General features: G+C 34.2%; 1 protein-coding gene across 2 annotated transcripts in view; it reads left to right on the top strand.

Moving 5' to 3' along the window:
• Positions 1-22,229, top strand: part of LOC114333324 (forkhead box protein P1) — a 1,033,408-nt gene that overhangs the window by 937,927 nt on the left and 73,252 nt on the right. For both annotated transcript variants that reach the window (XM_050641264.1, XM_050641265.1), the window contains one exon: positions 9,897-10,071. In XM_050641264.1, the coding sequence (XP_050497221.1) occupies positions 9,897-10,071 (175 nt within the window). The remainder of the gene's footprint in view (positions 1-9,896; positions 10,072-22,229) is intronic.

The following is a 22,229-nucleotide window of genomic DNA, read 5'->3' as shown; positions in this document are numbered from 1 at the left end:
TTTGTCGGTAGAGTTTCTGGACACCCTGTATAGGGTTGAAGGCACTTAGGGAATAAAATCATTTCAGTCCCTGTTTTAAAAAATGTTAAAAAACGCTAAGACCCGTCCATTTTTAAATAATATAAATATACGCTTTTTAAACCTAAATTTGAATGTACAGGGTGATTCACGCAAGCCTACCATAGTCTATAAGCTTTATTTTTAATGAAACACCCTATATATTTTTAGATTTTTAAAAGCTGTTTAACAACCTGATTTCAACGAACCATATCATGTATGATGTATTATGAATAATACAGGGTGAAATTTTGAAATTAAAGTGTGTGGAAACCACTTCTGGAACAAAGTTGTTTGTGTCCTTATTTCAGGAAATTATAAAAAATGCTAGGATATGACAACTTTTAAGGGGGAAGTCTACTGTGACAAGTGAAAAAACAGGCCGATTTTCCGAATTTTTTTTTCAACAAAATATGACTCGTACATTAAATTAAGTTAAACCGTCATCTTTATTATATATTCAAGTATTTGTAAATATTCAAAATGGCCGTCGTGGCACTCTTTCAAGCGCAGGTCCGTTTTTTTTTTAGGTGCCCAATCGGTGTACATGAAATCTCACGTCTGAGTGATCTTAAACAAAAAAACGAAATATGGTTATCATCTACCTAGTATTGACTCTCGTCTGACGGAGGATTTTGGAAAAAATTTTGGCGCCGAAAAAAAAATTCTTGAAATTTTTTTCTATTTTTGTGCTCAAATTTGATGTTAGTATTGTTTATAACAATTAAACAAAAAACGATATCAAAAAAATCCTCCGTCATACGAGAGTCAATACTATGTAGATGATAACCATATTTTGTTTTTTGTTTCAGATCACCCAGACGTGAGATTTCATGTACACCCTTTGAGCACCTAAAAAAAAACGGACCTGCGCTTGAAGGAGTGCCACGACGGCCATTTTGAATATTTCAACTTGAAATTTTTTTTACGAATACCTGAATATATAATAAAGATGACGGTTTAATTTAATTTAATGTACGAGTCACATTTTGTTAGAAAAAAAAATCCGGAAAATCGGCCTGTTTATTCCCTTGTCACAGTAGACTTCCCCCTTAAATTCAAATATGCATTGTGTGAACATAAATTTAAATATACAGGGTGATTTACACAAGTCTAGTATAGTCCATGATCTTTAATTTTATTGAAACACCTTGTATATTTTTATGTTTTTAGAATCTGCTAAACAACCTCACATCGAAAAAGTGTATTACATAATACAAGGTGAAATTTTAAAAGTACATATCGCCGCTTCGCAAGAACGTAGGCATAGGTCAAAAAAGACGATTTTAGAGGAGAGGCATTTTAAAATTTTATAGATATAATCATAAGCATAACTCCGAATAAATTGCCACTTTAAAGAAATTACCTATACAATTTTGTTAGAAATATATCTAAATAAAAACTGTGATAACTAGATAAATTTATAAAGTGTTAAAAAGGTTAAATTTTATCATTTTGTTACCCCTATTAGAGTTGAGTCTTTTTTCCTGAGAAACATTTACTTCAACTTTGTTAAAACGCTGACCTAACTACAAAAAGGGTCCTTATTTTAGAGAGAATTTTCACAAAAATTAATCGTAAATATAAGAACAGTCGTTCTTGACGAGAAGTAAACACAAACATTGCTTCATATTCTGCGGCGTAACTAACTTGGGTCTGTATTTACACGAAAATGTTAAGTATTTAACTACTTTCGCGCTAAACAAATACAGACACTTGGTGCCATCTTTTAGCGACTATTATTATTAACGTCATAGGTCTTTATTCACGCGATAGATACTTTTATTTTTCGTAGATCTGCATTAATAAGTCAATTTCGTCAAATTTTGACTTAAGCCTACGTTCTTGCGAAGCGGCGATATGTATAATTTTGGTCAAGATATTAAATACCTACATAAAATTTTGGAATTAATAATTCTAGAGTGCTATGTATTAAGAGTATAAGTCAAAAATGAAAATTTTTTATTAGGACTTTTCAAAGTCTTTTTTACCACTAATAAAATAACTACTACAACTAAAGATGAAAATGGTGACGAAATATGATTAATAAATTAGTAATTAACTATTTTACTTTTTACTTTGGTAATACCTTATTAATTACATAATTCAAAATATAGAAGAATCCCTAAAAATCTTTTTTATGACTTTTACTCTTAGTACATAGCACGTTAGAATTTATCATACTTTAAAATATTGATATTATTTTTTAAATTAGCGTAATAAAGACATACATTTTCTATAATAAGTATAAATTATCTATTGGTAAAAAAGTATCTATTGGGTTTTTGTATTTAATGTCGTGACGAAATTTATAAATAATTTCAAAATTTTACCTTGTATTATTCGTAATGGACCCTACATAATACATTTTTTTGAGATAAGGTTGTGAAGTAGCTTCTAAGAACATAAAAATATACAATGTCATCCATTAAAACTAGAGATCATGGACTATGCTGTACTTGCGTGAATCACCCTGTATATTTAAATTGTTTGTAAAGTGCCCATTTGAATTTAAAAGTTGAAGTGTCCCTGTATTTTTTATAATTGTCTAAAATAAGGACATAAACAATTTTATTTCATAAGTGGTTGCCATACTTAATAATTTCGAAATTTCACCCTGTATTATTCATAAGACACGCAACATGATATAGTTCGTTGAAATCAGGTTATTAAGCAGATTTTAAAAATATAAAAATATACAGGATGTTCCATTAAAACTAAAGCTTATGGCCTCTGCTAGACTTTCATGAATCACCCTGTACATGTATGTTTATGTTTAAAAAATGCACATTTTTATTTAAAAAAATCGATGGATGGCACACTGTATACTATTACGTATATAGTAGATAGTATTTTCGAAATATTCTAATCAGAATTTCGTATCGCTATTCATTAGATCTCGACTGGTAAATCGAGCATCGATTATTGCCGGAATCTGATTCACGAAGTTTTATACAGTTTCTCCACTCAAGTGTGTTTTATTGATATTTCTTTTGTAAGTTTTTCGCTGACTTTTCCCTTATTACCAGTCATAACAAGTGTACAGAAACCGAATAGCTATAACTTTGTTATTCAATGGGAACAACACAAAGAGTTGAGCGAATGTTTTGCTGTGTTTGACTTTTTGTGTTTTTGTATAGGACACAAATACCTATTTAGTATACCTTAGTCTCAGTAATTTAATCTGATCTCCACAGAGGCATGGCCAATGGGGGTAATAAAATTTGTTACTTTGGTGGTCAAATGTTTCTTAGTAAATGACAACAATATTTGATACAGTTGGTATTTTATTTCATACTTTTAAATGGACATTATTTTAAATATAATGTGATTACATAATATATACATAGTTTCAAAAGTTATGCATCGCACAAAATTTTCGCTATTAGTAAGTAACTATTTTCAGAAACTACTGTTATAGATCATTTATAAAAAAAATATAATAACGTCGACAGATATTTTTTGTTTAAAAAAAAATACTGTTTTTTAATAAGTAAAAATTAAAAACCAAAAAATATTTCTAGTTAAAATGTATTTCTTCTTATTCTTACGGTGCCAAATTCTTCAGGACGTTGGCCATTACATTTGCCCATTTAGTCTTATTTGCAGCCGCTCTGAATAGTTCTATGGAGGTAATATTCGTCCATTGTCGTAGGTTTTTAAGCCAAGAGTTGCGTCTTCTTCCTGGTCCGCTTACGACGTGACAAAAAATATTGTGTCTTCCGTTTTTTTATTATAAGCATAAGCTCTCTTTGTTTGTTCATCCTCTGCAAGACTTTCCGTATTTGTCGTATGGCTCATGTAAGATATTCTGAGCATTTTACGATAATACCAGAGTTCGAATGCTTGGATTCTTTTTTGTGTTACTTCTGTCGTTGTCCAGGCTTCAACACCATAGAGCAAGGTGGAGAAAACATAGCACTTAAGTATTCTAGTTCTCAATGAGATACCCAGCTGGAGGTTGCATAGAACTTTTTGCATTTTGTAAAACACTGTACGTGCCTTTTCCAGGCGTGTTCTTATCGCTGGTGAGTGGTCCCAAGTTTCATCAAGATAACATCCAGGGTACGTTATTCTTGCTACTCTTTCCAGATCTGTTCCGTCAACATTGACCTTCTGTTTTGGTTCTTGCTGATGACCATCATGTATTTAACAATTTTAATATCGTGTATCGCCGGGTTACAAAGCAAAACGAACTAAGTCAAAAAAGTGGCTTTTGAGTTATTGCAGTTTTAAAGTTCTTCATTATCTTATTCCTAATTTAAAGATCCGCGTTAGTTTTTTTTAATAAAATTTCCGATCTGTATATCTTCACACAAGTTTTAAAAACAATATTTTATAAAAATAATAAACTTAAAGATAAAACCCATAACTAAATTAAAATGGTGACGTTTCAATTATTACTTTAATCATAGTCAGAATAATAAGTTTCTTGAGCGGATGCTTTAAAATAATTTTAAAGGAACAAACAATAATTAATGAAAACGTAAAAACGACATTGACAATCATTGGGTTAAGTCAATAATTTCAAACACGCCATGTCTTGTTGCGTGTTTAAGGGTGGCTTCAAAAGAAATATGGATAATGCCTCCTTGATGCTGAGTTCCGTTGGAGAACTTGCATGACCAATGATTGAGAAGTCCTTACGACTAATAGGGTGGTCAGAATCAGTCATATGTTGGAATACCGCTGAATTTGGAAATTAATTTCAATGGAAATCTGCCCTTCTTAGGAATTAACATCTTCAGATTACCTTCAGGTTTTTCCACTTCAATATAGAAAACCAACCTTCACCGGCCTGTATATAAACGCAGATAGCTTCATTCCCAACAAATACAAAACAAGTTTAATCAATATACTTGTTCACCGCGCTTTCACTATCTGTTTAACCTGGCAATTCCTACATGTAGAGTTAGAAAACATAAAGGTGATCTTAAGTAAAAATGGTTTTTCGTTGAACTTCTTAGAAAGATATATCAGACGTTTTTTCAATAACAAATTCCAACCAAACACCAAAGTAGAAGAAATCAAAGAAAAGATCTATATCAAACTTCCATATACTGGTTACTACAGCTTACAAATCCGACGCAACATCCGTAGAACAATTAAAAAAGCATTTCCCTCTATAGAATTAAGATTTGCTTTCACGACTTTGGAAAGAATAGGATCTCGTTTCCATGTGAAAGACATGATTCCTAGTGATCTCGCATCTAACATTATATACCAATTCAAATGTAGTAGCTGTGCAGCTACGTACGTCGGGAAGACTCGACGTCACTTTAATGCCAGATGTTGTGAACACTTAGGTGTCACTCCTCACTTAGGAAGACGATCAAGAACTTCCAAATTCAGCGGTATTCCAACATATGACTGATTCTGACAGCCCTATTAGTCGTAAGGACTTCTCAATCATTGGTCATGCAAGTTCTCCAACGGAACTCAGCATCAAGGAGGCATTATCCATATTTCTTTTGAAGCCACCCTTAAACACGCAACAAGACATGGCGTGTTTGAAATTATTGACTTAACCCAATGATTGTCAATGTCGTTTTTACGTTTTCATTAATTATTGTTTGTTCCTTTAAAATTATTTTAAAGCATCCGCTCAAGAAACTTATTATTCTGACGATGATTAAAGTAATAATTGAGAAACGTCACCATGAATTTTAATTTAGTTATGGATTTTATCTTTAAGTTTATTATTTTTATCAAGTTTAATGGTGTGTCCTTATCTACAAACAATATTTTATTAAAAAGATATTAAATTTAATAAAGGATCAACTATAATAAACTAGTTTTTGTTAACCTCGCAATGACTTAATGTGTTTTACCTGAAACTGAAAAACTAATGTATTTTGCTTGTATTTTTATATTTGCTTGTATTTGACTTTAAATTTTGGTCTTCTAGAAAATACTAAAATACCCTCATAGAAAATTAGTGAAATAATAAAAAAAACGATTTTTTATTTGGTAAAATATAACAATGTAAAAATTATTTGAAATGTTGATATTTTAATTTATACTATCTCTTCATCCTTTGAATCACTAACAGATGATGGTTCGGCTGCTTTGTCCCTTACTAAGGTTGAAGTTGGTAGACTCTCATACCAACAGTGAAGAGCAGGAGGTACAATATTCTTTTTACAAGGTTTCAGCAAGTCCTCCTTTTTGCATCAGAAATTGGCAACTTCTGAGTGTACAATTTAGGAATGCTTAGAATTGTTGGAACGTCCTCTTTAACGTTTCTCTTGTTAAGGTTTCGTTTAAAATTAACATGTATACTTTTATACTCATCTGGAAAATTCTATTTATGTTGAATAACGTTGGGCAACTGTTTTTAATAGGGAGTTTTTGTGCACACAAATACGTAAACGTAACGCATCTTTTTGACATGTACGCTTGCGCATTAATGGTTGAACGTTGAACTCCCGTATCTCGATACGTATTACCTAAAGTAACGCTCTGATACGTACGTGAGAATGCATCCCTATCGAGACGACAGTCACCGAATGGGCCGAATGCACACGAGGATCTTGCCCGATTACCTACCAAATGAACATTTCATCAACGTACTACCCGTTTATAAACATTTTAAGGTTATATTGGTTATTTGTTTAGTCTATTTGAGTAAAATTATTCTGTGTTTGTAATTGGAAATTGGAACTTCATAATAGATTTAAAATTGTTTTTAAGTTGTCTATTAATAAAGCAAAACAAACAAATCTTGTATTAATTTAAGAAATACAGTAATCACCACAATTAATAACTAGATAAACAAATGACCTAGTTTCAGTAAAATTTTCAAATAAATATTACCAAACTATTTACATTATACTGGAATTCTGATGTAGGTACAATAATTTACAATTAAAAAGGAGGTATAAACAAAAATAAAAAAAATTTTAACCTAAGGAAAAATAATTTAAATAGAAGGAATTAAAACCATACAAAAAAATTTCATCATTCATTTATCTTTTTTACATTTGTATATTAATTGTATATTGTGTGAACATTGTTTTATTTTTTTAATGTCAACGGAATTTAAAAATGACTTTACGATTTGCTTTACGTTACGTTAAGGCAGTTACAAAAACTACCTATTTTAACATTCATCCTCTACGACACGTTAGTTGCTTTACGTATACCTACGGAGATGCGTTACGTTACGTAGCAACAAAAACTCCCTAATACCTAAAACATTTCACGTTTAACCAATTAACAAATATTTCCTTCAAAGTCTCTGTTTTTATTTATTATCATCATCTGAGCCAGTTTCTTCAAAAAATTCCTTATGTTCAATTTCTCTTGTTTTGTAAGCAGATTTATCACCTTTTCTGTTTTTGCTTGCCATTCCAAAGATATTCTCGTATTCATGAACACTAAAAATATATATTTTGTGCTTGGCGGTTTCGATGGCCCTATGCATAGAATTCACTTCCATGTAAGAATGCTCACTCTCCATAAACTTCTGTTCAATGACCTCAAGGGTTGGATGGCATTGAACAGTATAAAGCAATACAGCGGCCATTTGAATGTTTCGATTTTGGCCACCACAAGTATCAGAGAAGATAGTTAAATGCCTCACATCTTTTCTATTGTCTGTTAATGATTGTATATAAAGTGACAAACAGTTGTTAAAGACTTAGTGAATGTGGAATTTTATTGTTTTTTGTTGTCAAGGATGAGAAAGTACTTGGTGGATTTTGCTAGTACCTATATAAACTGAACAAATTCCAATATCAATACATAATTAACTCAAAAATGACAAAAATTGACTTAGTGTATTTTGCTTGTTACCCGACGGTATTTCCACCACGGACATCGATACAAACCTGGATTCTCTACAGGCAATTGTAAGTTCATGGTGGGTTCTAGGAGAATTTCTGTGGGTATGAACAGCTCTGGAGAGCACATCCCATGTATGTTCAATGGAGTTCATTAACCGCTTGAGTCCTATGTGGGCGGGCGTTATCATCCATAAATACAAAATATTCACACACAGCTCTTTGGCAGAATCTCACATGAGGTTCTAAAATCCGTATGATGTACCTTTGTCCAATTAGAGTCCCGTCAATAACCACTAATTCCGTTCGTCCAACTGCCATAATACCCGCCCAAAACATAGCAATGCCACCAACGAAGTGAAGTATGGGGCGGAGATGTGCTAGTTGTGCAGCTTTTGTTGGCTTTTGCCAAACACGAATTCGCCGGCAATCAACATTTAAACGAATTTTAGGCTCGTCTGAAAAAGCACAAAACTCCAAAACTGTTAAGGGAGCAATATGCGTTCTTGAGCCACTGGAGATGGTGCAGAACATGTCTAGGTTAAAGCTGAGGAACTCTTATTTGTCGACGACTCTTTAAACCTGACTCTAAAATTCTCCTTTCTATTGTTTCCAACGATACTCGACTCATGTAACATGAGAAACCGTTCTAGAAACCTATTTCATATCCGTGAGACATGACTCTGAGAAACACCCACTCTTTCCGCCACAAACTGCTCGGAATGGACTTCTTCAACTAAAGCGATATTTCTTGCACGGTGCAACTCAGAAATTAAATTACGATTCATTATAAATCACGTTTGCAAAAATGTTACCAGAATAAATGTTTCAAATATTTATACCTTGGCAAAACCAGGTTAATTAAATGGGTATTTAAATCTTCGTCTTCTTCTTCCCTTTTGTATGTAGGCTTTAATGCCTGTTTCTTCGATATTAGCTTCCTAAATTGTTTAAATTATCGGACCATCTTTTTCTTGGTCTGCCAATACTTCTTCGTCCATTTGGTGACTTATCTCATTTTAGTCGTACTATCTTATCCTCTGTCATTCTACTAATGTCTTTGTTCCACTCATGTTTCCGTTTTGCCACCCATCCATTTATATCTCCTTCTTATGTTTTCGCTTTTCTCCCTATCCAACAGACTTTTCCCTGATTTTCATCTATGTTGTTTTTAGTAGTAGTCTCGTTTTAGATTTGTCAGGTCTTGTCTTCGCCGTGTATGTCAATATAGGTATAATTGCTGCTTTATAGATTCTTGCTTTTGTGTCTTGTCTTAGGTGTTTGTTCTTCCAGATTGTGTCATTAAGAGGGTATTTAAATAAAATCAAAAATGAAAAAAGGTAGTTTATATAAAAAGAGGCTCATTAAATGTGTGATAAGGATACGGATTTATAAAAATGTCAAAAATCATGAATAGGAGGGGTGATGCTTGATGCATAACTTTTGAAACTATGTGTATTTTAAAGACTGAGACAAATATCATTTTAAGCCTAATATTGAGTGAAAGAGAAAAATATTACAGTACTCATACTGTTTTGTATTATTTTTTCACCTTTTAACCCGGTAACAGTCGCGCTCACTTCTGTCACGTAAGCAGTCGCGCGTTAGATTTTATCTGGCAATACGAATTTAAAACAAATTTTTATTTTATAATATTTTTATTTACTTGTTATGTTAAACATATCTATTTCTATCAATTTTAAAGCTAAATGGTTTTCACCAAGGCCATAAATTCCACAAAATAAAACAAAAATTTAAAAATAAAAAAAAATAATACCTACGCATTACTACAATCTTCATCTCCTCGAGACACTTACGAGTGGAAAGTTATTTTGCAAAATTGTTCATCAAGTTATCGCGGAAAAGGATAAAAAAAGAGAAGGGAATAAAAAGTCTAATAAATGCAGCAAAAAAGATAAGTAGTGAGAATAAAGTCGAAAAAGTTGGTGCAGAAATTTTATATACATAAAAAACATAGAAAGAAAAATGTTTAATCCAATAAGGAGGACTAGGCATTTTAAATCAATACATATTGTTTCTATTTTTTTTTTTCAGACACTTCTCCAGGATTATTAGGTATCCCTCCGAGTCGGTCTAGTAGAGATGAGCCAATGGACGACAAGCCTGACAGGTCTACAACACCTGACAGGGTACACCATCTCTACGGTCACGGAGTGTGCAAATGGCCAGGTTGTGAAAACCCTTGTGAAAATTTAGACGCATTTATCAAGTAAGTATTTTTGAAAAATGTAACAAGTCGTACCGAGCGTTATGACTTTTATATATTATCTAGACACTATTTATTATTGTTTTTCGTAGATTTATCGTTGATAACCCACACTATCTTACCTATCTTCTTCTTTCTTCTTTTTCTTCATGTGCCTTGTCCGTTGCGGACGTTGGCTATCATCATAGCAATTTTAATTTTGTTTGCCGCGTTTCTGAATAACTCGATCGATGTTGGTCCAAAAACCATTGGCGTAAGTTTTGAAGCCATGCGTGTCTTCTTCTTCCGGGTCCGCATTTGCTTTCTATTTTACGCTGTATTATCAGTTGGAGTATATGATATTTATCATGTCTCATAATATGACCGAGGTATTCAAGTTTCCGTTTCTTAATTGTGAAAGAGATTTCTTTTTGTTTTCCCATTCGGCGCAGTACCTCTACGTTGGTGGTGTGAGTCGTCCAGGATATTTTGGGGATACGTCGATACACCCACATTTCGAATGCTTCCAGCTTTCTCATTAATGTTTCCGTCAGTGTACATGCCTCTGCGCCATACAGCAAGACTGGAAATACATAGCACTTTAGCAGCCGTACTTTTAGTGGGAGAGATATGTCGGAATGGGTGAATATATTTTTCATGTTGCTCTGGTCTTTTCAATTCTAGATCGTATTTCGGTTGTTTGATCCCATTTCGAGTTGACGACTGTTCCAAGGTATATATACGAGTTAACTTGTTCAATTAGTTGGTTTTTATCTTCAATTGTCTGGCAGGTTTTAGAGTTTTGCTGGCCAGCATCCATTTTGTTTTATTTATGTTGAGGTTAAGTCCTCTTTCTTCACTCGCTCTTTGTACCCTGTCCATAAGATACTAAAGTTCTTCTTCTTTAGCGTATCTTTTCTCTTAAATCATGTATCTTGTCTGATTCTTATTATTAATAAGCTCTAATGTGGACGGCCGCAACTCAACGGCTAGATACTGGCTTCATAAGCCAGAGAGCACGGGTTCGATTCCCGGCACCAACAACGACATTTTCATTTCTAAAAATGATACCGTGCTTCGGATGGTACGTTAAGCCGTCGGTCGTCTTGAGCATCGACTAGTGTGAGCATCGACACTGGCTACTTCAAACAGGTTTAAAGACAGTAGCGCCGGGACCTGTCCGAAAGGATCTCCCCGGCAAAAATGCTATACGATATTATTATATTATAATAAACTCTAATGTCAACAGACCATCATCAAAATTTTTGGTTGGATATAGTTGTCACTATGGACTTGTAGTTTAATTTACTGGTCTTTTTTATTTTTATATAAATATTTTTTTTTTCGTTTTTTAATTTCATCATCATAATATGTTCCTTCTTTGTTGAACAGTACTCCTAAGTAATTATAGCTTCCGCATGTTTTTATTGTTTTATTATTGTTCATAATCAAATCGGTTGTTTCCTCACCAATATATAAATATTGTGTTTTGTCCATGTGCATGTGTAGACCCCATTTTTCATATTTCTCCTTTAGTTTGCGCACCATATATTCCAAGTCCTCCTTGTCATTTGCACAAATTACTCGGTCGACTGCGAGCTGAAGGGTATATAAACAAGTATCTTCATCACTTTATATCTTCAGCGATTTTGCTATGTATATTTTAGTGTTGGGGAAATGCAACAACCCTGGCGTAAACCTTTGTTCACCTTGAACGGTTCTGATAGTTCAAGGTGAACGGTTCTGATAGTTCAAGGTGAACGGTTCTGATAGTTTCTTTCCCATCCTTATGGCAGATGTCATATTCTTGTATGTATTTTGAACACCTATTATAAGTGTGTAATTGATATTGGTGCTTTGAAGTACTTCCCATTGTTTACTTATCGGGACATTGTCGTAGGTCTTTTGTAAATCTACAAACGTTAGATGTATTGGTCTATTTCTTTTTATTTTATTTTCAATTATTTGTTTTAAACAAAATACATTTTCTGTATAGAACCGGCCAGCTCGGAAACCGCATTGTTCTTCCTCTTCATAATTTTTGTACCCTTGTTCGATCAAATCTTCTAGTATCCTTCCGTATACACTGCTTACTGAATTTGTTACGGAAATACCTCTACATATGATTATTACATTGCAACTTATTTCCCTTTTTAAATATCATGTAATACTTACATACAGTGCGGTGGAATAAGTGTTGCCCCCCCCCCCCCTATTAACTTGTTTATTTTAAGAATGGGCGTGCATGATTTGGACGCTAAATTTAAAATTCGACGCTGAAAAATAAAATTACCTGTTTCTGCATACATGATTTGGACGCTGGGTCTAATTGAAATGTAAATGGAAAGTCAGGTAATAAAATTTTAGAGATTAAGCTTGATAAGGTTTATTTGTCACTTTGAAATAAATACGACATACATTTTACGAAATGGTATCGATCGATACAGTTATTTTGATACTCATGTATCCTATCTCTAACGAACATAATTTTTTTTCTACTCTTTGGATCTTTAAGTCTATTACTTTCATGGACACTATTAATTTTAATGTAAGTTTCAGTTTGAAAATTTTTTAAAACATCAATAAAATGGAAAATATTTGGATGAGCATGGTAAAAATTATCATTAAAACGCGAGTGGCACGATTCACAAGCATTAGTTGTTAATTCTAAACTCTCACTCATCGTAGCCCACATCTCCGGCGGAAATGTTGCGTGGTCGCCAATGTAGTTGTCCAATAAGTAGTCGGAAAACTTTTCAATTTTTGCATTCTTTGGTTGAATAGCCATAAAATCATATATGAAAGATTCTTCGACTTCTGAGGGAGGTAAAAATGGCAGCCCAAAAATACGTTTCTCCCGATTTTAGTACTTTATCTTGAGAAAAAGTAAAACTGTTCACTTTGAGCAAAATTTTACCACGATTACTTACTAACGTTGAAATTTCCATAATATTCACTATTAGTTTATATTCCTGTCTAGTACATGAGTTATTGTAAATAGACACAGGTTTATGGATTACAAACAAATTACCAGTTTGTTTTTTTGCGGGAAACGAAAGTAATTAGTTTCGGTAGTACCGTAAATAAATTATCAATATGTCATCAGATGTTACTATACAGAATGTCTCACCGAATAAATCCTATTCTACCTCGTACTCTACATCAGTGGAATTTATACAACCCGTTGGATGTGCATGATTTGGACGCTAAATTTAAAAGACCCAAAGGAGGAAGACCCAACCCTTCGGTCCTAACTTTACTTTCTGGCAGCGTCCAAAACACGGGTACTTTTAAGACCCTCAGGTACTTTAGCGTCGAAAACATGCCCGACCTTAAGAATATAAGCAAAACACTCGGGCAGGTCGATTTTTAAACTAACCATAGTATATTATAGCATCAACGTTTCGAACTTTACGCGATCCCTCTTCAGGTGACAGGCATAACTTTGATTTTTTTAAATGGTAAAGTACATCATTTAACAACTTTTAAAATAGTGATTTCAAAAATGTATAATACTTTAATCCTTTTTGAGATCGCAGGCCCAAAATTTCGAACTCTTTTTAAACGGATTTATTTTTTTCGAATTTTGAGAAAACTATTAAGTATTTTTGAAAAATTTAAACGCAGAATGAAAGATTAGATTATTACCGAGGGCTGACAGTCCATTAGAATAAACAAAAAGTTTCTTTTCAATGATATATTTAAAATGAAAAATCACACTAAATTTTCTCTTTTTTCCACCACTGTGACTTATTAAAATAAACATTATAGGAGTTCTCAGGGATTTTGGACCATCGAGAATACTGTAGTATTTCATTCTGCGTTTAAATTTTTCAAAAATATTTATTGGTTTTTTCAGGATTCAAAAAAAATGATTACGTTTAGAAAGAATTCGACCGAAATTTTTCGCCTACGCTCTCAAACAGGATTAAAGTATTATACATTTTTGAACTCAGTATTTTAAGAGCTTTTAAATGAGGTGTCACATGATGTACTTTCCCATTTAAAAAAATCAAAGTTATGGATGTCACCTGAAGAGGGATCGCGTAAAGTTCGAAACGTTGATGCTATAATATACTATGGTTAGTTTAAAAATCGAGCTGTCTGAGCGTTTTGCTTATATTCTTAAAATAAACAAGTTAACAGGAGGGGGGCAACACTTATTCCACCGCACTGTATAAACGATTCGCCATTCTTCAGGAACATCTGCGCAATTGACGCAGTTTGTAAATATACACTCACCGGCACAAAATTCCGCCACCCAAAATTTTTGACCAATTTATAACTTTATTATTTGTGCTCCGATTTTCAAGATTCTTGCACCAGTTTGTAGGTACATGTATTCATATTGTTTGGTATTATTCCGGTAACAAAAAATTTTGCTTGCATGTCATTGTACAGGGGTGAAAGAAAGCGTTGTATTTTCTCCTAATTTTAAAAAATTCTGTGGAAAAATGGAATAGCTTATTTTGTTTCACAGTCCTGTCATATTTTCCCGGAAGCATCACCAACATTTTGTTTTTTGAATTATCCGAATATATTTTTTCTTGTAAGAGCTGTACCATTTTTTGTAAATAAAAACACTGATTGACTCATACAATTGAGGTTGGATTGATAACATGAGAATGGCCCGCATGCAGCCCAGATCTCAATCATATTGAGCATTTATGGGATGAATAAAAAAAAGCTATTTGCCGTCATCCTAGGCCTCCAGAAAATTTGGTACAGTTATGGCCCAGGTAGAGGAATATCGGGCTATTCCCCAGGCAAGGAAAACACATCTTTATTAGATGCTAAACAGATTGCGAGCAGTCGTTGCTGCAAGAGGTGGACATACTCGCTATTGAATGTTTTTGTTTTGTTGTTAAATTTGTTTTGTTTTGTTAATTTTAGTGCGTTTGTTATTTTTAAGTAAATAAACCTTCAAAGCAGTGTTTTTAATTACAGCTCTTACAAGAAAAGAGCTATTTAAATAATTAAAAAAACAAGACCTTAGTGATACCTCCAGGATAATACAAAAGGAGTATGAAACAAAATCAGCCCTCCAATTTTTCCACAGAATTTTTTAAAATTAGGAGAAAAAACAACACTTACATTCACCCCCGCATAATGCCATCTAAGCAAAAAATTTTGTTACTACCGGAATAATAGCAATTGACATCAATACATGTACCTACAAACTCGTGCAAGAATCTTGAAAATCGAAGTACAAATAATAAAGTTATAGATTGTCAAACTTAATCAAAAATTTTGGGTGGCGGAATTTTGCGCCGGTGAGTGTATATAATATGTGCTAGAGATTCATACAATTATTATTTGTTTGTACCACCATATTTTAGTAGCTCTGCATTGATCCCTCCTGGTTCAGGGGATCTTCTGTTTTTAAGTTGTTTTTACTAAGAATCTTCTTTGTACTTATTTAAGTTAATTAAGACTTTTAGTTGATTTTTGTCGGTCTTTTTTAAGTATCAATTTATAGTTTTATTAGCTAACGTGTGAATTTTTTCTCAATACCTTCCTCCCTTTTATTGAGACTGCATAATATAATATGGCGGTAGCACACTCCGTCCGCAAATCGTTTTTAGCTGTTAATAAGCTGGGTTAGTACGAGTATTTTACTTTTCAAAACTTCAAGAATAAAATGTGAAAACCCATGTGACCGAAATGTATATAAATTGTGCTGTTTCACATCGAATATCCAAAATGCATGTTTTCTTTGCTTTCTTGGTAAAAATATTTATTTAGAACAATGCTACGATAATATTTCCGAGCAAAAGCCTTTATTTTTCTATTTTATTGAAAACAAATTCAGAACAAATAAAAAAAAAACAAAGTAATTATTGGTTTTTATTGCCAGCGTTCAAGACATAAACAGAAAAGTTTTGAGAAAATCTCGCTTAAGTTTGTCGCTTTTACACTGTTTCCAAATAGTTTCAGCGATAAATTGGAAATTTATAGGTTTACATAGATAGATGTTATGCTTTGTTTTGCTAAACCTAACGGGATAAATCTATTACAGGGTATTGATTTATTATATCTGTATAAATTTAAATATAAAACGACAAAAAATACGATGTTTAAATCCGCTAATGGTCTTATTATGTATGACTTGATTTTAATAGTTCAATGGATTATCCTTTTCACATTAAACGTACCTAAACCACAATGAACTCTTCTTTTGGCGTTCATCTATCTGAACATTCTATTTCTTGTATAATAAACTCTTTGTTTTCTTTGCTTTTAATTGCCTAACATTCAGTATGTTCAGAAGAAAAAAGAAAGATCAATACGAACACGCTCTAAACGAAATTGTTCATTATCACATGCAAAAGATTCACGAAAATTCTACCAACAGATAAACAGCTGCAGAAAAGAATTCAAACCCAGAATAATAGCCTGTAAAGATAGGGACGGCTCTATAATTAGTAACAAGTAACAGATATTAAACAAATGGGCGAAACATTTTGAAGAACTGATTAGTGGCAATCATGAAGATGGCGAGATGGAGGATCCCATACTTCAAATGAATGAAGATGATCGGCAGCCACTCTCCACCGAAGAAGAAATTGGAGAAGCCCTCTTAACACTGAAAAATAATAAAGCCCTCGGTTCGGATAATCTCCCTGTCGAACTTTTCAAAAACGGCGGCGACACCATAAACTGATAACTGCAATTTGGCAATAGAAAGAAACACCCACAGACTGGAAGTTGGGTGTACTGTGTCCTCTACACAAAAAGGGAGACATGATGGTGTGTGATAATTATAGAAACATCACTCTACTCAATATGGCATATAAAGTGTTGTCCAACGTATTGTACAAAAGACTCCTCCCCTACGCCGAAGAAATAGTAGGAGGATATCAGTGCGGTTTCCGTCCTAATAAATCAACAACGGTCCAGATATTTACAGTGAGGCAGTTCCTTGAAAAAACCTTAGAGTTCGGCGTCGACACCCACCACATATTCGTGGACTTCAAAGCCGCATACGACTAAGTTAATAGAGGTAAACTTCTACTTGCTATGGTAGAATTTCAAATACCCCATCATCTTGTTCAATTAACTGAACTTACACTCACAGGAGCAAAGAGCAGGGTAAAAATCCAAAACGATTTTTAACAAATCAGTACAAATTGTCGGATACGCAGATGACATAGACATCATAGGTAGATCCACATAATCTATGACTGAAGCATTTCGGTCGTTAAGAGTATCTGCACAAAGAATGGGACTAAATCTAAATGTTCAAAAGACCAAATATATGTGTTGCACTAGGTCAAGCAACCCGACATCTACAAGAATAGTAATTGACGACCTAGAACTGGAAGGTGTCGACACCTTCATATACTTAAGCTCGTTGCTAACTAAAGATATCAATGTCAGTGAAGAAATTAAAAGAAGAATAGTGCTCGCCAATAAGTGTTACTATGGCGTAAGAAAACAGATGGCCTCAAAAATAGCTAGAAAAATTAAATTGGCTGTCTACAAAACATTAATAAGACCAGTGTTAACATATGGTTCAGAAACTTGGTCACTTACACAGAATGACCAAGAACTGCTTAAACGTTTTGAGCGAAAAATCCTAAGACGAATACATGGAGGCATAAAAGAACAAGATTTGTGGCGCAGGCGTTACAACTCAAGTTGTATAGAAGTTTTGGAGAATCTGACGTTGTAAAATTCATTAAGGTAGCACGCCTTAGATGGATAGATCATGTAATCAGGCGAGAGGAAGATGCCGTAGTAAGAAAAGCTTTTGGCCGAAGGGGGCCGACAGGACAACGAGCAAGAGGAAGGCCGAGACTTAGGTACTTAGGTACCAAGACAACCTAGAAAATGATTTAAAATCTATTGGAATGAGAGCATGGCGAAGAGTTCCAGAGACAGGGGTGAATGGAGGATTGTTCTGAAGAAGGCTTTGGCTCATAAAGAGCTGTAACGCCACCGATGATGATGATTCATCACATTCGCCACATTCAGTATTACATTTCCTTCCATCAAGCATTCCTCTATTTAAATTTACCACCTTATTTCTATGGTAATTTTATTTTCAAATGATGCTTCTAGATGTTTTTTTTGTCAAGTTTTAGACTTTTTTTCGAAAATCTCTTTTCACTGTTCAAGCTCTAGCTCTGATTCCCTTCTAGTATTTTCTAATAAAGTCTCTATTGCGTGATCCACTTCTAATGAGAATAGACGCAGCAATGTCAGACATCATATCTCCTGATATATTTAATGGCACAGTCAGAGTTAGAATGCAACAGGGTCTGACTGTATTTACATAATGAACTTCAAATGGGGGACTTAACATAAGCTTCCAGAAGTCCAAAATCATGACATTTTCCAGAAGGAGGAATTTAGAGGGATTGGTGGCCTCTAAGACTAAACGGTACAAATCTAAATCTGATGGGTGAACTAAAGTAACTTGGAGTAATGTTAGACACAAGGCTTACTTGTAATAGGACGAGTAAACAAGAAAACGGTGACTACGTTAATGATAGCCAAACGCACTCATTGAAAAATGTCTTCTTCTTCTTCTAGGACAAGATCCTGTTTATTTTATCATCCTAACTTGTAAGATCTTATAAGGTTAATGTCCAGCTGTCATACAATTTGCTCGGTGGTCAAATTTCGCGATTTTTTCTAGGTCCAGTATGTCGACATGATCTCTTCATTTGCGGCGTTGTGCTCATGGCCGTCTCATCACATCCTGAAACCCAGTTTCTCTTAAAGTATCCTCATGTCTTATTCTATCTCTGAGAGAAATTCCTCCTATGGTTCTGAATCCTTCAATTTATGTAGTTCTCATCAATCGTTTTGTACGCGACGTTGCAGCTCTTGTTTCCGTTGTGTATATTAAGTACTGGCCTGACACATGCTTTATATATCCAGATTGTGCTCTCTACGCTCATATGTGTTCCTTCATATATCTCTCAAGTATCCCGATATTCTGGCTGTCTTGTTGACTTTTTTTTCACTTTCTCTGCAGGATATCTATGAATTGAATGCCAACGCTTTAATATTACAGCAACGGAGTCTCAACCTCAAACTAAATAAGGTTCAAAGACTTATCTTGGAATTATAGGAGTGGTACACAGAGAAAAATGGTCCACAAACGGGTCTAAAACTGCATAATGATCCGGTGTAGGAATATTCAATAGGGGTGGGTCGTAGATAGTCAAGCGGCCATGGGAGCTCTTAAAAGCCCTAAGCTGGAATCTATACTTGTATGGAAATGTAGAAAAGAACTCGACTGACTGGGTGCATGTAACAGTATCACACTGGTATAGGTTGCAGGTCACCGGGGAATACACGGCAATGAATGAGCTGATGAACTTACCAGAAGGTGATCGGCTAATATAATACTTTGATCTAAAGCCAGCAGTAGAAGTGCAAAAAAATACTGTTCAAAAATAACTGGGAACCGAATACAACATAACTCTCACTAGGAAAGTATAACCGGTGAAGCACATTGCAAAATGTACGGTCGGACGGATATCTGTTAATGGCGCGGTAGTACTGCGGAAAAAAGCAATCAACCAGAGTCATAACAAGCGTCCTCATTGGACATGTGCCAGTCAAGGGACTCCGACATACAGTGGGACTGTTTCGTGGCGACTGAGCTGCAGACTCTATAGCAGAGAATCTTAAATAGCCAACCATATCTTACATAACTGCAAGGCATTATATTACAGGCGGCAAACACTTTTTAGAGACTACCAAGTGACTTCAAAAATATATGGACGATGTACAATAAGCCTATTTGCTGCAGTAGACGGCCTCCAACAAAAAGGCATCCTTAGGCTGCCTTAACATACAAGTCTAGAATACGTGAGCCAATTTTAGCTACGGAGTTAGCTCTGAGACCTGATGCAATCCTACTTTTATATGAAATTTATCACTCTCTACTATACCTGTACTAGTTTTTACTACTTTTGATAGAAGAACCTACAACTTGAATATGTTCATCTGTCGCTTTTGTTGGTTATGTTGAGTATTCTTTCCTCTGCTGTCCTAAATTTAGGCCACAATCCTAATTCTACACCCGTTACTTATTTGTCCAAGCTGACAGTATTGCTTACGTCCTTGGCTACTTTTGCTTCGATTTTTTCCATTAGGCTTCACAAGTTGTAAATAGTGAAAAAAGTACCTGGTGTTTAAATACTCACCACAACTCCTCTAGTCTATCATATGCTTCTTTCCGATGCATAAATACCGTATGAACTATTTTCGGTTCTTTATTTCTATTCTTGTTGTTCATGTGCCTATCCGTGGCAAATGTTACAGATCGTTAGGGCAATCTTTATCTTGTCTGTAGCAAAGCGGAAAAGCTAGAATGATGTTGTGTTGAACCAGGTTTTGAAGTTCTTTAACCAGGAATTTATTCTTCTTCCTACCTCGCTTTCCAAATATTTTTCTTTGCAGGATGACTTGTAGGAGGGCATATCCAGATGTATTTTACATAATGTGTCCGAAGTACTGTAATTTTCTAGATTTGATGGTAATCAGTATCTCTCGGTTCTTCTTCACTCTCTGAGAACCTCCTCATTTGTGATTCAGTCAGTCCACGGGATCTTGAGTATCCTTCGATATAGTCAACTCTTTTTCACAATTCATATTTCAAGTACTTATTTAATATTTTGCCGTTTTACCTTTTTACTTTTTACCCTTCAATTCTTAATGTTAGGTTTAACTTAATTTAAACTAAATCGTTAGACTAAATAATCTATTTGGGACTGGTTTTGTTGACATTTGTGTGTGATAAGTTACATTTTCTTCTTTTGGAGGAACGTGAAAAAAAGTAGATATGTATATATTAATTAATGTTTTGTGTTCCTTTTAAAATAACTTAATGGATCTCAGTAGCAAAAAAACCTTAATAAATATCAGTTACATTTTTAAATCGGTTTCACCATAAAACATTTAGCCCTTAACTCCGGACCATTGTTCATAAATAAAACATTTCCATCTAAAGATTTTATCGCCCCACAACGGCATGTTAGCCACCCTGTACAAAGGACTTGGGGGACGAATAGACTCCTTGGGAGATTAACATTAAATCCGGCAACGTGGCGATCAAACGCCTTGCATATTAATTAAACATGGCGTAATTAGAGTTTTTAAACTACGCGGATGTCTTCTTTAATTTATGCCAGGTTGGTTTTTGCCTTTTTCTTTTGTGACTTTAAACTGCGGCGACGAGCAGGACAAAATTTTCTAATTTGATGTTTCGGTTAAATCCTCTTTCTTTCAGGTATTAATTAGTTCAGAAAAAAGGCAAAATTAATGTTGACTTTGACGCAAATTATATCGCTGTCGATGCTCTTTTCGAGGAAAACAATAAATGTCAGAAAAACTGTTCGTAATAAAGAGTTTAATGTACAGTGTGAACATTTATTTTATTTACAAAGCTCAAAAGGCCTTGAAGGCCTAGAGCTAAAATACAATTAATATAATATTTATATATTACAAAATTGAACAAAACTTTGAATCAAGTGGGATGGCTTCTTGTCCTATCATGCTCCACACCCACTAAATTGGCTTACAATTACCATCCATTGGTCTGGATCGTTCTTTCCTTCTTTTCGTGACTGGGCCCCATCTTAGGATCATCTTTGGCATCCTCTTCCTTTCCATTCTCAACACATGCCCCATCCACCTCACTCTCTGTGCCTTTATGAAGCGACTGATGCTTGGTTCGTAATACAGTTCCTCTAGCTCTGTTTGTTTGTCGCACCCATCCTTCCACCGTGTTTTCCCTCCATATATAGCTCTGAGCATTTTCCTTTCCCATCTTTCCAATTTCTCCGTATTTGCTTTTTTCATTGTTCATATTTCGTTACCATACGTCACTACTGCCGTTTTATATATCCTTGACTTGGTTTTTCTCGATACATATTTGGATTTCATCAGTGGTCTTAGACTTCCCACCTTTTTATTTCCCTTAGCCAATCTGAAGTTTAGTTCCCATTCTTCCTGACCTTTCTCTTTTATAATAACCCCCAGATACGTAAAATGGACCACTCTCTTGAAATTATATTCACTTGATTCATTAGATATGAAAGTAAACTGCCTTTCTTCTTTTTTCTGCGTTTCCGAGTGTCATGTACTTTGACTTTTCCTGGTTCAATAGAAGTAGGTTGAATGCTCGAATGTATGGAATGTATAGGATTAAAAGGCAGATA

The sequence above is a fragment of the Diabrotica virgifera genome, chromosome 10, assembly GCF_917563875.1.
Source record: "Diabrotica virgifera virgifera chromosome 10, PGI_DIABVI_V3a".
Lineage (NCBI taxonomy): Eukaryota > Metazoa > Arthropoda > Insecta > Coleoptera > Chrysomelidae > Diabrotica > Diabrotica virgifera.
The sequence above is the reverse complement of the archived record's forward strand: the minus strand, read 5'-3'. Positions and strand labels throughout refer to the sequence as shown.